We start from the raw sequence: 17,247 nt of genomic DNA on the forward strand, positions 1-17,247 counted from the left end.
TGAAATTTCAAATTTTTAACTGAATATTTTGGTTTTACCATATAGTTGAAGGTATATACATTAACAGGTGATTCACTGAATAAGGTGTCAGAATCTAAGGTTAGCGCCCTCTCTTTTTTACATTCACAATCTTTCCGCTAAATCCTTTCTAACAGGGGGTTAATAGAGAGGAGCGGCTGATTTGTAAAATATCTCATTAATTGGGTCTATTCAAACAAATTCCGTGTATATATATATATATATATATATATACAAACAACAAAGGATTGGCACTCCAGAGATAGACAAAATATAATCGCCAGTGCCCTCACAAGGGGCCAAATACAGAAAGCAGGGGTGCAGCACTCAAGGCATAACATAAGAGACGTAGGCAGGCTGTGGCTTTTCAACATTTCAGTTATTTAAACTGTCATCAGGAAAAATGTGCAGAAACAGACACACACATACCTATATATAGCTGCACCATGTGAAAACGGAGCTCCGGGGACTGGGACTGCACACCCACCCGGTCTCCGCTACAAATGACGTCATCGCGCTAATCGCATACTCCAACGCCCTGGAATTGTGTCACCGTCACCATGACTACAATAAACAAACAATGTCAGTGCTGATAAACATCAAAAGAGCATCAAGAAAAGGGGGATTAAGCACATATATAAAGTGTATAACAATAAGCAATAAAGTTACAGATAATCACATGTTAGAATGTCTAATGTCTGTTTCTTCTCATTAGGCACTCTAACATGTGATTATCTGTAACTTTATTGCTTATTTTTATACACTTTATATATGTGCTTAATCCCCCTTTTCTTGATGCTCTTTTGATGTTTATCAGCACTGATATTGTTTTTTTATTGTAGTCATGGTGACGATGACACAATATATATATATATATATATATACACATATATGTTTCAAATGTTGCTGTCATATTGTCGTAGATTTAATATCATATTATGACTTTTTTTACTTTCAGATCAGTCCATATTCAAGTGCTTCACTGCTGAGTAACCAGAGAATGTTTCCATCTTTCTTCAGGACTGCTGCAAGTGATAAAATCCAGTCTATGGGACTGGCTCAGCTTGCTTTGAGCTTTGGTTGGACCTGGATCGGTCTCGTGGCTACAGACAATGATTATGGTCTTCTGGGAATTCAGCCAATTAAAGAAGAGATAATCAAGTCTGGAGCGTGTGTAGCTTTTACCGAATATATTCGTCTGGGACAACCAGATCGCAACGCTCCACATATAGTGAAGGTTATTAAGGAGTCAATGGCTATGGTGGTTGTTGTATTTTCGGTTGATTTTGAATTTATTCCTGTTATGAATGAAATGCTGAAACAGAACATCACAGGGAGGATGTTTATCGGAAATGCTGGTTGGGTCACGTCCACATTATTGTCAATGAGAAATTATTTTCCCATCCTATCTGGCACTCTTGGTTTAACCGGTTATAATTTTGAGGTCCCAAGACTAAGTCAGTTCCTCAGCAAGATACGTCCTTCTCAGTCTATGGAGGAGACCTGGGAGAACTTATATTGGGAGAAAGTTTTCAGCTGCAAATTTCTTTATGGGAAAAACCTTACTGGTTCTGTGGAGGCCCCAGTAAAAGAATGCACAGGAGAAGAGAGGTTAGATGATGTCAGGAACAGCTCCAACTACATCACCAGCTTAAAATATTCTTATTTAACTTATTTATCTGTGATGGTTGTGGCTAAAGCTTTGGAAGATCTGAAAAACTGCAATGTGGGTGAAGGACCATTTTCTTATGAGACCTGTGCAGACAGTTGGAAATTCAAACCATGGCAGGTAATATACTGTGTATGATTTAGAAGTCAAATATAGTTTTAATTTATATACTGTAAATACCATATGTATTATTTATGTTAGGAGATTTTTTTGTACAAAATGTAGCATCTTCACATACTAACTAATAACTTTAATAACTAACATTATTTCACTCTACTGTACAGACAGTAATGCTCATATAAATATTATCCTGGTGCCTACATTTTAATAATAAATAAATTAGGACACAACTTTTGACTTTGTTGCCAGCATTTTGAGATGGGGCAATTGTGAGCCTTCTGACAACTGGGGTGGATGTTTAGCCTTGCTAGGTAATAATAATAATAATAATAATAATAATAATAATGTCACAAAGACAATGAGATAATCTGATTGGTGTTACTAAAATAAAAACATGGAGTCTAACTCTTTGGTATATTTGTCGGCTCTCCTGCAATGGCCTGGAGTCTCCAAAAAATTGGGTGGAACTTCCAGCCCCCCACAGTAGTGAGAAGTCTCCCAGACTGGCCAACACCGGTCACCCCACTGCACCCCCATGCACCCCTCCCCCTACTTAGCCCTACACCCCCCCCTCATATGTCACCAGTCCAGAGGGGTCCGATGCTGGAAATTTCGCGCCACCATGCCCCCACACTGCCCACCATTGCCACCACCACCAGTCCCTCTGCAGCACCGATCTAGCTGCTTCTTCCTCTTTGGTGGACTTTGGTGGACTTTGCCAGTGACTCCCATATGGAAGTTTCATCCTCACTTCAACCGGTTTGTTAAACCTTGCCCTGATTTTTAGCACGGTAAGCTGGTTTCACAAGGAAATGACAGCAGTAAGCAAGCAATGCCCTGGTAAATGGAGAATTAACATAGGTATTATACCAGAAAAAAGTCAAACTACAGATCTGACTGAGAACTAGGAGCACTACCAAATCTGTAGGATGAAATATGGGTCATAGCACAAACCAGATCAATACACAGGGACAGCTAACAGGAGTGCTGGAGACTAGGTAGTGAGCCTAATGCTTTGGTATTTACCTGAATTCAGAAGGATACTTTCATAGGCTGCTCAGTATAAATCTCAGTTGTCACGTGACCTCTACAAAAAAGCCCCCCCATGTGATTTACATTTGCCTTTATGAATAGCACCAATTTATACTATATAGGTTGTGTTGTTGTGGACTAGAGACCAGGAAATTGACAAACAATTATCCTAATAATAGAAATAATAGTAGCCATTGTTTTATTAATATGACTTCATATTTTGATCAATTTAATTTGAATCAACATTTGTGGAACATTAAATCAATGTCATTTATTATCTTGCTTGTGTCAACAAATTATACCCTTCTTCTGCCTCTCCTCACAGCTCACACACTACATCAGGAAAGTCAGGCTCCCACTAAGTGGTGGTAAATACATTTACTTTGATAAGAATGGAGACCCACCTGCAGTCTATAGTGTTGTGAACTGGCAGCTGAGTCCAGAAGGCACTGTAATGCAAATTCAGATTGGTAAATATAATTCTTCAGCACTTCCTGATGAAGCACTGACCATCAACTCAAGCCTATTGCTGTGGCCTATGGGGGATCAGCAGGTGAGGCTACAGATGAAACTCCGGTTCCTGTACTGCAGCATACTGTACTTCTTCATGTGTTTATCTTCTAATTTTCTATGTAAATGGTACTGAATTCATGTGAGTTAAGCAGCCAATCAGTAAATTAATGCATCTATCTTCTATATAAATAGTCCGACAACAAAAAGTCCTTATTGGTCAACTTTTTGTTAGACAGAAACACTGACTATATTATTTTCCTCCTTTCTTTGAAAGTAAACATAAAATAGAATGATGTTGAGGTCACCTCCTTAGTTTTGAGCATTCAGTTTTTTGTGAAATGGAGATCAAATACAGTATTTCCCAATATAGCAGCAATTGTGGTTTATACTAGAGATGAACGGGTTCGGTTTTCCGAGAACCAAACCCACCTGAACATAGGGGATTCGAGTAGGATCCGAGTCCGGCTCGCGGTTTCCCGCCTAACTCGGAATCTGAAACGAGGCAAACCGTCATCATCCTGCTGTAAGATTCTCATGGGTTTTGGATTGTAAAAAGGTCCCGGTGATTGGCATCATTTTCATTCTGGCTGTACAGAGTGTATAGAGTAGACGTGCTCTGTTCTTCTAGGGTGCAGTCAGTGTTGTGTGTTGTTGTCAGTGACTTGTCACTATTTGTTCAAGGGTGCAGTGTTGTCAGGCTGGGGCTGCAGCATATAAATGGGGGGTGCGCTGCTGTGTCACTCACTGTTGTCCTGTCAATCAAGGGGCAGGGACTGCAGTACATAAGGGTTGCTGCTGTGTTGTCCATAAAGGGGCAGGGGCTGCAGTACATAAAGGGCTGCTGCTGTGTTGTCCATAAAAGGGTTTGGGCTGCAGTGCATAAAGGAGGACTGTGTCATCCAGGGGTGCTCTTCCCCAGTGTAAAAAGAATAAAAGTTGTAATTAAAATCTTTTGTTCTATTTTTTATTGTGTGTGTGCCAGGTAGTTACTAGTTAGTAACTAGTTACGCTTTTATTGTTCGGTGACACTGCCAGCCAGACCACAGTTTATCATCCACGTACTTGTGATTCTGTAGGTGGTCTGTCTGCACTTTGCTGCTCTGCAGGGGTGCTCTGTTGTCCATAAAGGGATGCTGTGTTGTTCATAAAGGGGCTGCTGACTCGTCCAGGGGTTATTTTCCCCACTCTAAAAAAAAATAACAGTGAAATAAAAAATTAGCATTCCTCAAAAAAAAAATATATAATTTTTTTTTCTTTTCTTGTGTGTGTGTTAGCAACTTAAATGCACTGTTATTGTCTGTGACACTGCTGGCCAGACTGCAGTGTGTGATTCTTATTCAGAAAAAATCTTGTGACACTGTAAATGGTAGCACAGTGTAATATTCAACTATTCACTTCTTTCCTTATTCATGAATAAATTATTAGTCTACACACCGACTAAAAGATCACAACAAAGTGCTAAATAACATGTGTAATATATGAAACATAATGACATCACAGTAAGTGGCTGTACAGTGTGTTATTCTTTTATTATTCATGAAAAATATTATGACACTTTAAGTGTTAGCAGTGTTTTACTCAAAAAAATCTTGTGACACTGTAAGTGGTAGCACAGTGTTATTCTTTCTTATTCATAAAATATCTTGTGACACTGTCAGTGGTAGTGCAGTGTGTTATTCTTTACTTATTCATAAAAAATATTTTGACACTGTAGATCATTGATAACGCAGTGTAATATTTAAAATTAGTACAAATTGGCATGTGTGTATCCCACTTCATTCGTGTATGTTGATATGGAGAATGATCAGTTGTGAGGAGATCAGGAACTACATACAATGGCTGGAGCTGCTGCCAGTGCCAACAGTCATGATGATACTAGACCGTCTATGTCATCTACTAAAGCCAATGCCTAAGGGCATACATGGCTTAAGTCAGGGCATCTAAAATCAAAGAACCAATCTTTTACATTGGCAAAGAAAAAAATCAAAAGAAAAGTTAGCTGCAGAAAGACATAAAATTGACAATATGCCATTCACCACACGAAGTGGCAAGGAAAGGCTAAGGCCTTTTCCTTTATTTATGACTGGTGGTTCTGCCTCTTATGATGATGTAAGCCCTTCTCCCTGTAGACATTTCTAAAAAATGTCACACATCCCCGAGGAGAGTCTAAAGGGGGGTATCCACTAGGCGATTTTGACAGGCGATTGCACGATAATGACGTCATTATCATGCAATCGCCCACAAATCTCCAGCAAATCGGGCATGTAAATGACAAAAACGACCAGCGATGAGCGTGCCCGCTGGTCGTTTTTGCCATCTATCATCGCCCATACATGCTGGTCAACCTGACAATCCCATCAGGTTCAGCATGTACGGGAGCAATAGAGAGCTCCTACTGTTCTCTTGCTCCCGCCGGACCTCTCTGCAATACATGGAAAAGGAAACTAACAGTCACAGCCTGATGATGCTGGACACTCACAACATGTGAGTGTCCAGTGTCATCAGGCTGTCACTGTTTGTTTCCCTTCCCATGTATTGCAGAGAGGTCCGGCGGCAGCAAGAGCAGCAGAGAGGTCCATGTCTTGATCTGCCTAGACTGAATGAGTGAACGTTCAGTCTAGGCACATCACTAGATATACAAATGAGGGCACGATTTCAATGTTATAATCGTGCTCTCGTTTGTATATCTAGTAGTGGATACCTGCCTTAAGTGTGTCGGCAGGTGTCATGTGTGAGCCTAACCATTCCAAAACTGAACTCGAAGAGGAGCCTCCTTCCATAACTTGTGCATCCTCGGCAAATGTGGGGATGAGCAGCACAAGTCAACATGCTGGCATATAAATTAAGGATGCTTCTGTGGAAGTGCACCAGAATGAGGAGGATATTGTGTAGCTGATGCTAATGAGTATGTTGTTGATGAGGATGTTGTTTGTGTAAATTAGGCCCCGGTGGAAACAGTTATTGCCCAGGATAAGGAAAAGCCCATTGTCATGCCAGGGCATAAAATAAAAAAATCCACTTCTTATGTGTGGAATCATTTCTACCCAAATCTGGACAACAATTGTTAAGCCATCTGTAATCATTGTCATGCCAGAGTAAGTAGAGGTATGGACCTTAACCATCTAGGAACCTCCTCCCTGTTATGTCCTCTACAGCAAATTCATCAAAGTGTGTGCAAAATTCAGAAATTTAAAAAAAAATTATGTGGGAAGATCAATCTAGGATCAAGTTCGTCAGCTCCTAAAAGACATCTTTCATCTGGAAAAGGTTTTCTAATTTTTATACATCTAATAGAAATGAGGTGGCCTTGCTTGTGGAGGTGCTGCTAGAACATACTGTAAACAGATGTTTACTTTGTACTCAGAGAGGTTGCTAGGCATAATGGGACCAAGACTTGCTGTTTACATCAGAGGAAAGCAGCCTGTAGTTCTCCGGCTAAACTAGAACTCCCGGCATCTGTGATTTTTGCTGGGCCTTCTGGAAGTTATTTGTCAACAACAGGTGGCGTGCTTCTGGTTACCTCAGCCTACTTTATGCACTGTATGTACCATGTAAAAATGTATGTATGTGACCAATATACATAACTAATTTTTGTATTACATGTATTTGCACTTTACAGTATTGCATACAACCTGGCAAGAAGATGCTCTGTGTTGCTGCACATATTTGACCACCCCATCAACTTGGTGGTTCAGATTTTTTTTTAAATGAAAGGGGAATACAGGAGATGCTGTATGTGGCCATTACAATTTCTGTACATTCATAAACCATAAAATTAAAAATGTCAGGCAGCAATGCCCCAAACAGAACATACTGCAAAGAAAAGAGGTGCAAGATGGAATTGTCCTTGGGCCCTCCCACCCACCCTAATGTTGTATATATGAAACAGGACATTCACAGTTTAACAAACCAACCACTTCAGTGACAGGGACTGCCACTTGTGGCTGAAATGATTGGTTTGTTTGGACCCCCCACAAAACAAGCTGCCAATGTGCAGTGGACATTGGTGGCAATGATCCCATACACAATCTGGCTTTACAACATAGGTAAGATCAGATGTCATCATCGTCATTGTCATCATCATCATCCCCATCAGTGTGTACATCCTCTTTTTCACATAATATTAATTCCTCCCCACTGGAATCCACCATTACAGGCGCGTTTGTATTTCTTTGACTTAATTGCTGGTTAAGTTCTTTATCATGGAATTTGTAATTAATTTTGATGAATATCATCTTTTCCACATTTGGGGAAGTAACCTCCTACGCCGATCACTGACAAGGTTCCCGACTGTGCTGAAACTCTTTCAGAGTATACCCTGGAGGGTGGGCAGCTTAGATAAAGCAAAGCCAGTTTGTGTAAGGGACTCCAAATTGCCTTTTTTCCTGCCAGTAATGAAGTAGACTGTCTGACATGCCTCTGAATAGTGACCGTATCAGACAAAGTCATGGTAGACATGTTACTAATTGTAGGAAGTTCTTTCAGACCCAACTAGATGTCATTAGGTTTTGCTGACTGATCTGTTTCACCAGCAGTGGGTCTCTTAGGAAAATTTAGTTTTTCCCTGGCACAGAAACTGAAGGAGAAGATGCTGCCGTGTCATGTGCCGCTTGAGCTGACAATTTTTTCACCAACAGCTCTTTGCATCTGTTTAGATGTATGTTAGTCAGAAAGAAAGACACAAGGTATGACTTAAACCTAGGATCAAGTATGGTCGCCAAAATATAGTGATCTGATTTCAAGAGATTGATGACCCTTGGATCCTGGCAAAGCAAATGAAGGGTTTGATCTACAAGTCCGACATACTTAGCGGAATCACTCAGTTTCAGCTCCTTCTTTGGTTTCTCCAGCTGCTTTTGCAAAAGTCTGATTAGGGGAATGACCTGACTCAAGCTGTCAGTGTCTGAACTAACTTCACATGTGGCAAGTTCAAAGGGTTTGAGAACCTTGCACAACATGGAAATTATTCTCCACTGCGCTTGACTTAGGTGCATTCCTGCTCCTTTCCCTATGTCATAGGCTATTGTGTTGCATTGGATGGCCTTTTGCTGCTCCTCAATCCGCTAAAGCATATAGATGGTAGAATTCCACCTAGTTACTACCTCTTGCTTCAGCTGATGGCAGGGAAAATGTAACAATACTTGCTGGTGCTGCAATCTTTAACACACAGTTGCTGAATGTTGAAAATGTCCCAAAATCTTTCGGGCCACTGAGAGAATCTACTACACACCCCTGTCATTTTTAAAAAAATGTTGCACCACCAAACTTATTGTGTGAGCAAAACATGGGACGAGTTCGAATTCGCCCACATGTAATGCTTGCACAATATTGGTGGCATTGTCAGAAATCACAAATCCCAAGGAGAGTCCAAGCAGGGTAAGCCATTTTGCAATGATTTCCCTGAGTTTTTCTAAGATGTTCTCAGCGGTATGCCTCTTAGTGAAACCAGTGATACACAGAGTAGCCTGCCATGGAATGAGCTGGCATTTGTTAGTTGCTGCTCCTGTTGCTGTTTGCACTGTTGGTGGCAATAGACCTACCCAGTAAGTAGCCTGTCACAGTCATGTAATCTTTAGTTTACCCTGTCCCGCTTGTCCACATATCTGTGGTTAAGTGGACAGTGGGTACAACAGATTTTTGGATGACACAAATACGTTTTTTTAATGTCCTTGTACAGACTGGGAATTGCTATTCTAGTGAAGTGGAATCTAGCAGGGACATGGTAGTGGGGACACAGGACCTTAATTAACTGTCTAAATACACTGCATTAATGGTGGATACTGGGCGCACATCTAATACCATGGCGTCAGTAATCCACCGTGCAACTGAGTGACTGCTGTCATACTTGTTCCCTCTTGAAAAGGATAGTTTGGCAGTCAATTCTTTTGTTAAATAACTAAAAGTAGTCTTCTTCCTGGTCCCCTTCTGGGATAAAGATTTACTCACAGCAGAAGCAGCAGCAGCAACAGGCGCAGCACTAGAGCATCCTTCTAAGGAATCACGGATTGGAGAGTAGTCAGTCATGCTAATGAAATTGGTTTCAGCAGGATTACTTTTGATCATGAATGAGGATGTTGATGATGCAGGTGTTGGTGGTGGAGATTGTAGGCACTTTGATCTAACAGAGATAAGGGAGCAGCTAGTTGATGCTGGACTTATTGATACGTTTTTAGCCAAAGTTTCTGAATTTTGCAAACTCTATGGAATTTGCTGAATGTGCTGCAAGTGACGTAACAGGGAGGAGGTTCTTAGATGGTTACAGTCCTCTATTCACTCTTGCTTGGCAAACGTTACAAATTGCTTGACAACTGTTGTCCGGATTTGGGTGGAAATAATTCCACACATGAGAAGTGGATTTTTTTTTACTTTTGCCCTGGCATGACAATAGGCTATTTCATACCATGGGCAACAACTGTTGCCTGATTTACACAAAACATCATCTGCATCAAATCCTCATCATCCTTGTTAGGGCCAACTACAGAAATATCCTCCTCATCCTCCTGGTGTAATTCCAAAGAAGCATCCTCAATTTCTACATCAGCATGTTGACTTGTGTTGCTCATCCCCACATTTGTAGAAGGCACACAAATGGTGAAATGAGGATCCTCTTCAAGTACAGTATTAGAAAGGTCAGGCTCACACATGGAACTGCAGAAAAAGTTGGACTCTTCACGGGGATCTGTGACTTTTCTAAGCACACAGTTGGTTCATGTGCCTTAGCTATTTACATTTTTTTGATACTTCTACAAGGAAAAGGGCTTACATCATCATAAAATTCAGAACCACCAGTCATAAATAAAGGTCAAGGCCTTATCTTTTCCTTGCCACTTCGTTTAGTAAATGGCTTATTGCAAATTTTTTGTTTCTCTGCAGCTAACTTAGCTTTTAATTTCTTTTCTTTAACACTGTAAAATATTGCTTGTTTTATATTGACTAAAGCCCTTGGGCATCGGCCTTCATAGATGACGTTGATGGCCTTGCATCATCATCATGACTGCTGGCAGCAGCTGCAAGACTGGTATGTGGTTCCTGCTCTCCTCTCTTTTGATCGTCCTTCATATCAACAAACTTACACTGAGGTCTGACCAGCAATGTCAGTGAACAATATTTTTTTTGACCCTGGGGAAGAGCACCCCTAAATGAGGCAGCAGCCCCTGGATGAACAATACAGACAGCACCCCTTTTTTATGGACAACAAAGCACCCCTGCCGAGTGAGGACAGATCACCTGCAGAGTCACAAATACATAGATGATAAACTGCGGCAGTGTCACTGAAAAAAATGAGTGCAGCTAAGTTACTAATGCACACACACACACACAAAAAAGAAATAAATGAAAAAGTACTTTTATTTTTTTTTACACTGGGGAAGAGCACCCCTAATTGACAGAGCACCCCTCCTGGACAAGACAGCATCCCTTTATGAACTGCAGCCCTAGTCTGATGGTCAGGACAACAACACAGCAGCAGCCACAGTAAATTGACAGGACAAGTGACACAGCAGCTGCAGCACCCACTGAAGGAAGCCCCGCTTTTATACACTGAGTCCTGACTCAGATCACTTTTGGGGTTCCGAGTAGAATTGAGTTCCGGCTCGGGTCTCCCTGCAAGTTGGAACTAGGATCTATAATTCTGTATCTCACGTGTTTTTTATTGCATGTAATTCCCTCCCTCGTGATTTTAGGTGCCAAATTTGGTCAAAAGTGACTGCAAATGAATGTTATTACTGTTACTAATACTACAGCAACACAATCAGGTCCAAGTTACATGATTTTTGCTGTTTTATTAATTTTTTAAAGAAATCCAAATGCAAAATTAAAACTTGGAGGTCCACGCACATTTCTAATGAAAACTCCTCTGCCCAGAATATATGACCACCTCTTTCTTATACTTTATAAAATTGCCCTGTTATTAGGTTGTACAAGAGGAGTGTAGAAGATGCTTCTAATTTACACATCAATTCAAATGAACCCATACAACTCCCAAAGATTGTTTTTAAAAATGTCAATCTTAAAACAGCACAGAATTGTAACTAGTATGGTTAAAGTCCTACTGTTATAAACAATGTTCATGATACCAAGCTGTCCTTTAAAACAATGTAATATGTTTAAAAGGCCATTCACAAAATAAAACTACATATCACTGTACGCCCAGATCCCACAATCAGTCTGCAGTAAGAGTTGTCCTCCAGGATATCGGAAGGCAGCTCGTAGAGGACATCCGGTCTGCTGCTACGATTGTGTCCTGTGTCTACCAGGAGAAATATCTAACCAGACAGGTGAGTCCATCACTTTGTGATTACAGCAGAGTCATAGGGCCTGAAACCCTCTAATCTATGTAATAAAATATTTAAGTATATTCAAAATTGTGTTTGATACCCTATGGACATTAGAATTCCTGTACTACTTTTCAAGTAATTTGAAGCACAATCTTCCTACATTTTCTAGCTTCTCTCATCACTTCCCAGCTACCAACTGATATGAGAACTTTTATGAAGACCTACCCCTTCGACTATTTATAATTTGTCATTTTAAATATCTCTTTTATGTTTATGGCAGAATAAATATGCTTTAATTTTTAATTATTTTAAGGATTTGTCTTGCAAGAGATGCTAGTAAATTATAGATTTTGTTTTATTATTATTATTATTTATTTTTATATATGTAATTTCATTGACTTTACTTTACTTCAGTGAAGGTCTCATAAACAAAGGGTAATAAAAATAACCACAAGTTCATTCTTGAATTTATTAAAACATCCCTTACCTACCACTTTAATATTACCTTCTCCATCACCAATAAGATTTGATTCAAGGGCTTGCTCTTAGCGAGTTCTACCACTCTTCCTCTACTTCACCACATACTGTACTTCCTTATTAGTTAGATCAGATATACTCTAATCCTAACAATAACTGCCTTAAATTGTAGCATTAAACAAATACCAAAAAGTTTACATGTGTGCTAAAGAACACGGACTCAGGATTTATTACATTTTCTGATTATTATGGAAAATATACACAATGCATATAATAAATCATTATGATCATTTTGTCATACAAAGAATATAAATTAGCAAAATATTCTCTAAACAAATAATAAGGGTAAAAAATACAGTGTTTTAGAGCTTAGCACACTTACAAAGTCTTTTTTCTGCTGGCAGGGGTTTCCAAAAAGGATGCAATAAACTGCAATATTCAATTGACCACACAGTATAGGGTAAAGTTCTGTGTGTCTGATATAGGAATTTATCCAGCTTCATTCCCTCATTGATCCACTGTATTGTGTTTTCACTGCTTTCAGTGTAAATGCAATTTAGCCATGACTTGCTTTGTTGGGAACCAAAAGGCTTAGGCCCTGATTCAGAGCCGGACGCTCTGACAGAGCGCTCGCTCTGAATCAGGGCCAGTTTTTCTTTTTTCTAGAATGGCATCCTGGCTGCTCGCATAGCTGTGGGTGACCACCCACAGCTATAGCAAGCGGCCAGGAAGATGGTCTCGATGGTCAAGACCATTGCGACCATTGCGACCATCGGGCTTGCGATGAGACCCTTGTGGTAGGGTCTCGTTGCTGCAAGCCCCAGGGAGCTTTTGCCTCTCACAGAGCCGGAAGCTCTCCACTGACATCACTTGTGATGTCAGTGGGGCCACCCCCAAACGAGAGGCATTCCCATGGGAACGCCTCCGTTTGGGCAGCCACTGTAAGAAGCAGCACACAGGGGATTTACCCTATTCTCCACACATATACTTTCACCTATAAACCCTTCAACTACCTTGCTAAGGTACACTCATTAACGGACACAGGAAGGTGGATCTGCACTGGTATTTACCAGATTCACCTGCCTTAGTGTTTCTGTGTAACAGCAGATGCCTATAACCTATCTTTCTATCTCCATGTATAGGGAGGGATCCGCTCACAGGATGTTCTATGCATGAGTAAGACACCCCGCAGCAGCCATTTCTGCCATACATCAGTGGAGAGACTCTCTCTTATCTTTTAGAATTTGTGGAACTTGAAATAATCACTGCACATTTTTTTACTATTGCCTGAAGAGAATTAATATTGTTGAAATTTAATGTTCTACACTATGTGGATGACCTTATATATCTTTACAAATATATATGTTCAGGAGGATACCTGTGACATCTGATTAGAAGCTATTTACTATCTCTATATAACCATAATCTTGATACTATCATGTTTTCCGCTGCTCAACTACCTGTTACCCTGAGATTTATCTACATATATATGCATGTAGATATATATATATATACAAATAGTATTTAAAAGTTTGATACTTACGTATCTTTATTTTTTGGATCTAACTCTCAGACACATAACAGTGTAAAAACCTGAATTAACAGGACTATGATTTGAATTGGTGGTCACCAACGCTATCAGCACAAGGAAAAATCTTTTTTCCTGACATATAATACCCTTTTCTAATAATTTTCGCCACCTGTCTGACTAATGGTGTTATGACTACCAGGTTTGACTTACCATAATCAGGAACTAAGAGATCGGACACTAATGATCTCCTTGATTTAAGTCAGTCAATTTTTTAGCAACTGGACCTAATTTTGGCCAGATTCAATGTTTGTCTTTTGTTCTATGATGTCTATGTACAGATGTTTCTTTTGTTGATATCATATGTTAAATCATCTTTTAGTGGCATTCCATTAAAAGTTAATTTTTATACTGAATAGGTAGATCGAGTGCCCCACAAAAGAGAGTACTTTTCTTTCTCTTTTCCTTGTATATGCTCAACAAAACTCTCAAGGGTGCACCTTCATAACAGAGAATATTATACATATAATTTTTCTATAACTTAACACATTTTTTTGGAACATACCTACCTCCCAATTATATTTCTGAGTGCTCATCACCAGTGCTTAGGATATCCCCAAACGCCCTTTTTTTCTACGTGTCTCTGAATTAAAGCCTGTTCTATTACAGAAGTTGGTTAGCTCAAAATTAGGAGTGAAAATGTTTTAGAAAACAGGCAAAAAGGTCACAATATTCCTAAGGGAACACCTAGCCTCCATGGGTTTAATAATTAATTTAAACAAACTCTTGGTCAATTTGTTGTAGTACTGGTAGAAAATTAATTTTATAAACTCAGTCTGTTTCCTTTTAACATCACACACCACATTGATGACCTGTATACTGTATGTTTAACTGAACCACATATTTTTATCTTGTAGATTCAGTTAACTGCGTACGGTGTCCTTGGGATCAGTGGCCAAATCCTCAGAAATCCAAATGTCTGCCAAAATGGATGGAGTTTCTATCTTATGAAGATGCATTGGGAGAAACTTTAGCTGCATTCAGTGTAATATCCTCATTTATTCCTGTTCTTATTTTGAGACTTTTCATCCAGAACAAGGAAACTCCTATAGTGAGAGCCAGTAATTACTCTCTAAGCTGTCTTCTACTGATGTCCCTGTGTCTCTGCTTCTTGTGCTCTGTAGTATTTATAGGTTTCCCCAACCACCAGAAATGTCTCCTGCGTCAGGTACTATTTGGCCTGGCCTTCACTTTGTGTGTATCGAGCATTTTGGCTAAGACTATCATGGTGGTGTTTGCTTTTATGGCCACTAGACCAGGCAGCAATCTGAGGAAATGGATGCGCCCCCAAGTGTCCTACATGATTATTATTACCTGCTTCTTCTTACAATTCATCATGTGCATCACTTGGCTGTCCCTTTCTTCTCCATTCTCACAATACAACACTATAACTAACCCTGAGCTCATCATTGTTGAGTGTAATGAGGGATCACCCATTGCATTCTGGGTCATGTTGGGTTATCTGTTTCTTCTGGCCACCATTAGTTTCATTGTAGCCTTCCTGGCTCGAAATCTTCCTGATAGGTTTAACGAGGCCCAGTTTATCACTTTCAGCATGTTGGCCTTCCTCAGTGTCTGGGTCTCCTTTATCCCAGCCTCCCTCAGTGCTCAGGGAAAATACACGGTGGCCATGGAGATATTTGCCATCCTGGCATCCAGCTGGGCTCTGGTGATCTGTATGTTCCTTCCTAAATGCTTTATTTTAGTGTTCAAAGCAGAACAAAACTGTCAACTTCTGATAATGAAAATAAAAGATTAAGATCAACTACTTAAAACAGAATAAAGCTCAGTAAATATGTAACACTGTACATAGCAACATGCATCATAAAAAACTATCATAGTTTATTTGCCATTACAATATAATGTTAGAACAGTACATGTTGGGACCACTAAAACCAGGCAAGACATCTTTCTATTAGAGGGTTTTATGCTCACAGGCACTTGGATGTCCTCAGAAATTCAAACACAGAGTTGTAGGAGCTTATTATCCCTGGAAATTTTATAGTAGTTGAATAAACGGTTCATGATAGGAGATGAAGGATTGTGAGGCAGCTCCAGAAGTACAGTATGCTGGATATAGTCTAAGTACAACTATAACACAAACACAAGGGACAGGGAGTGGTGATTGGAAAAGTCCACTAACACGTGGAAGTCAATGCAAGCAATGGTCAGAAACAGAGGGCCTCATTCAGACCCGCACACGAGTGCTATGAGCTCGCGAGCCGGTCGATGTTTGGCCTCTGCGCATGCGCACGTCGGAGCCAGCTCCGACGTGCACATGTGCGAGACCCGGCTAGCAACGGGTGCTCCGTCATTACGGGTCTCGCACCAAAGCGGGGCAGCTGTCAATTTTGATTGACAGCTTGCCCCATTTTGGAGGCGGGCAGGGGGGGTGGCTGGCCAAACAGAGGCGATCCCGAAGGAACGCCTCAGTGGATGAGCTTCCATCTCTAATAGAGCCGAAAGCTCACTGGGGCTTGTGGGAATGAGACCCTACCACAAGGCTGCTTGCAATAGCTGTGGGTGGTCACCCACAGCTAAGCGAGCTGCCATGAGGCCGCACAAAAAAGAAAACAAAACGCCCTGATTCAGAGCGAGCGCTCTTTCAGAGCATCCGGCTCTGAATTAGGCTCAGAGTCCTGTAAAGTGGTTGAGGTGTTAGAGATGCAGTGGTCAGGACAATGACCAGTTAACTTGCTGTGCTTAAGACCAGACAGATTAGTTCAGTAAACAGGATTTGGTCAAAGGCAAACAAACCAAGGTCAATGGCAGGTAGCAGCCTAAAGTAGCTAATAAAGGTCCAATACAGGGTTCAAGTTACATCAGAATGTTACATTCTAACAAGCAGGTTTAGCACTCCGGTTTACACAAATATATCAACAGCTCATGTATGCAAGAGAGGAAGCCTAATGGAGCCCAGAGAATCCCTAGGATTAGGTCTGGAAATACAGCCATAACTTGGTTCCTTATTATTGAGCAGCGCCGCCTTGAGAAAATGCTACTGTGCATGAAACAGAATAAAGATGTGATCCTCCCTGTAGTCACTTAGCAATCAGCACTGAACGCCATAAGAATACGATCCAATGCTTCCAGAAACCATTGCTACCTTACAGCCATGAGTGCATACAGTGATACCCCTTTTCCACCTAAATTCCGGGTCTGACCCAGAGGTGGAACAAAGGGCCTGATTCAGACCTGATCGCAAGTGATGAGAGCTTGCAACCGGGTCGATGGTGGCCCACTAGGCATGCGCATGATGGAGCCGGCTCCGTCGTGTGCATGCGCGAGACCCGGATAGCGACGGATGATCTGTCGCTTCGGGTCTCGCAACAAAGGGGGCAAGCTGTCGATGGTGAGTGACAGCTCGCCCCCTTTGGTAGGTGGGCCGGGGGCGTGGCCGGCCAAACGGAGGCATTCCCATGAGAACGCCTACCATTTAGGGGCGGCCCTACTGACATCACAAGCATTCGGCTCAATTTGAGCCGAATGCTCTCTGGGGCTTGAGGCCACGAGACCCTACCACAAGAGTCTCATCGCAAGCCCGATGGTCACGA

The 17,247-nt window shown here is 40.9% G+C and overlaps 1 protein-coding gene across 1 annotated transcript; it reads left to right on the plus strand.

Moving 5' to 3' along the window:
• Positions 1-1,066: 1,066 nt before the first annotated feature.
• LOC148505868 (extracellular calcium-sensing receptor-like) lies at positions 1,067-15,452 on the plus strand. The gene is made up of 4 exons (XM_088447593.1): positions 1,067-1,807; positions 3,165-3,392; positions 11,505-11,628; positions 14,551-15,452. Exons 1-4 carry the CDS (start codon positions 1,067-1,069, stop codon positions 15,450-15,452), a joined length of 1,995 nt encoding a protein of 664 aa, XP_088303719.1.
• Positions 15,453-17,247: the final 1,795 nt, after the last annotated feature.

The sequence above is a fragment of the Taudactylus pleione genome, unplaced genomic scaffold (assembly GCF_031769625.1).
Source record: "Taudactylus pleione unplaced genomic scaffold, aTauple2 ptg000435l, whole genome shotgun sequence".
In the NCBI taxonomy this organism is placed as follows: domain Eukaryota; kingdom Metazoa; phylum Chordata; class Amphibia; order Anura; family Myobatrachidae; genus Taudactylus; species Taudactylus pleione.

Excerpts from the sequence above, each read along its gene's own strand:
- LOC148505868 (XM_088447593.1), top strand. The coding sequence starts at position 1,067 with ATGGGACTGGCTCAGCTTGCTTTGAGCTTTGGTTGGACCTGGATCGGT. Across the intron at positions 1,808-3,164 it reads GGAAATTCAAACCATGGCAG|CTCACACACTACATCAGGAA; the intron begins GTAATATACTGT and ends CTCTCCTCACAG. Across the intron at positions 3,393-11,504 it reads GGCCTATGGGGGATCAGCAG|ATCCCACAATCAGTCTGCAG; the intron begins GTGAGGCTACAG and ends CTGTACGCCCAG.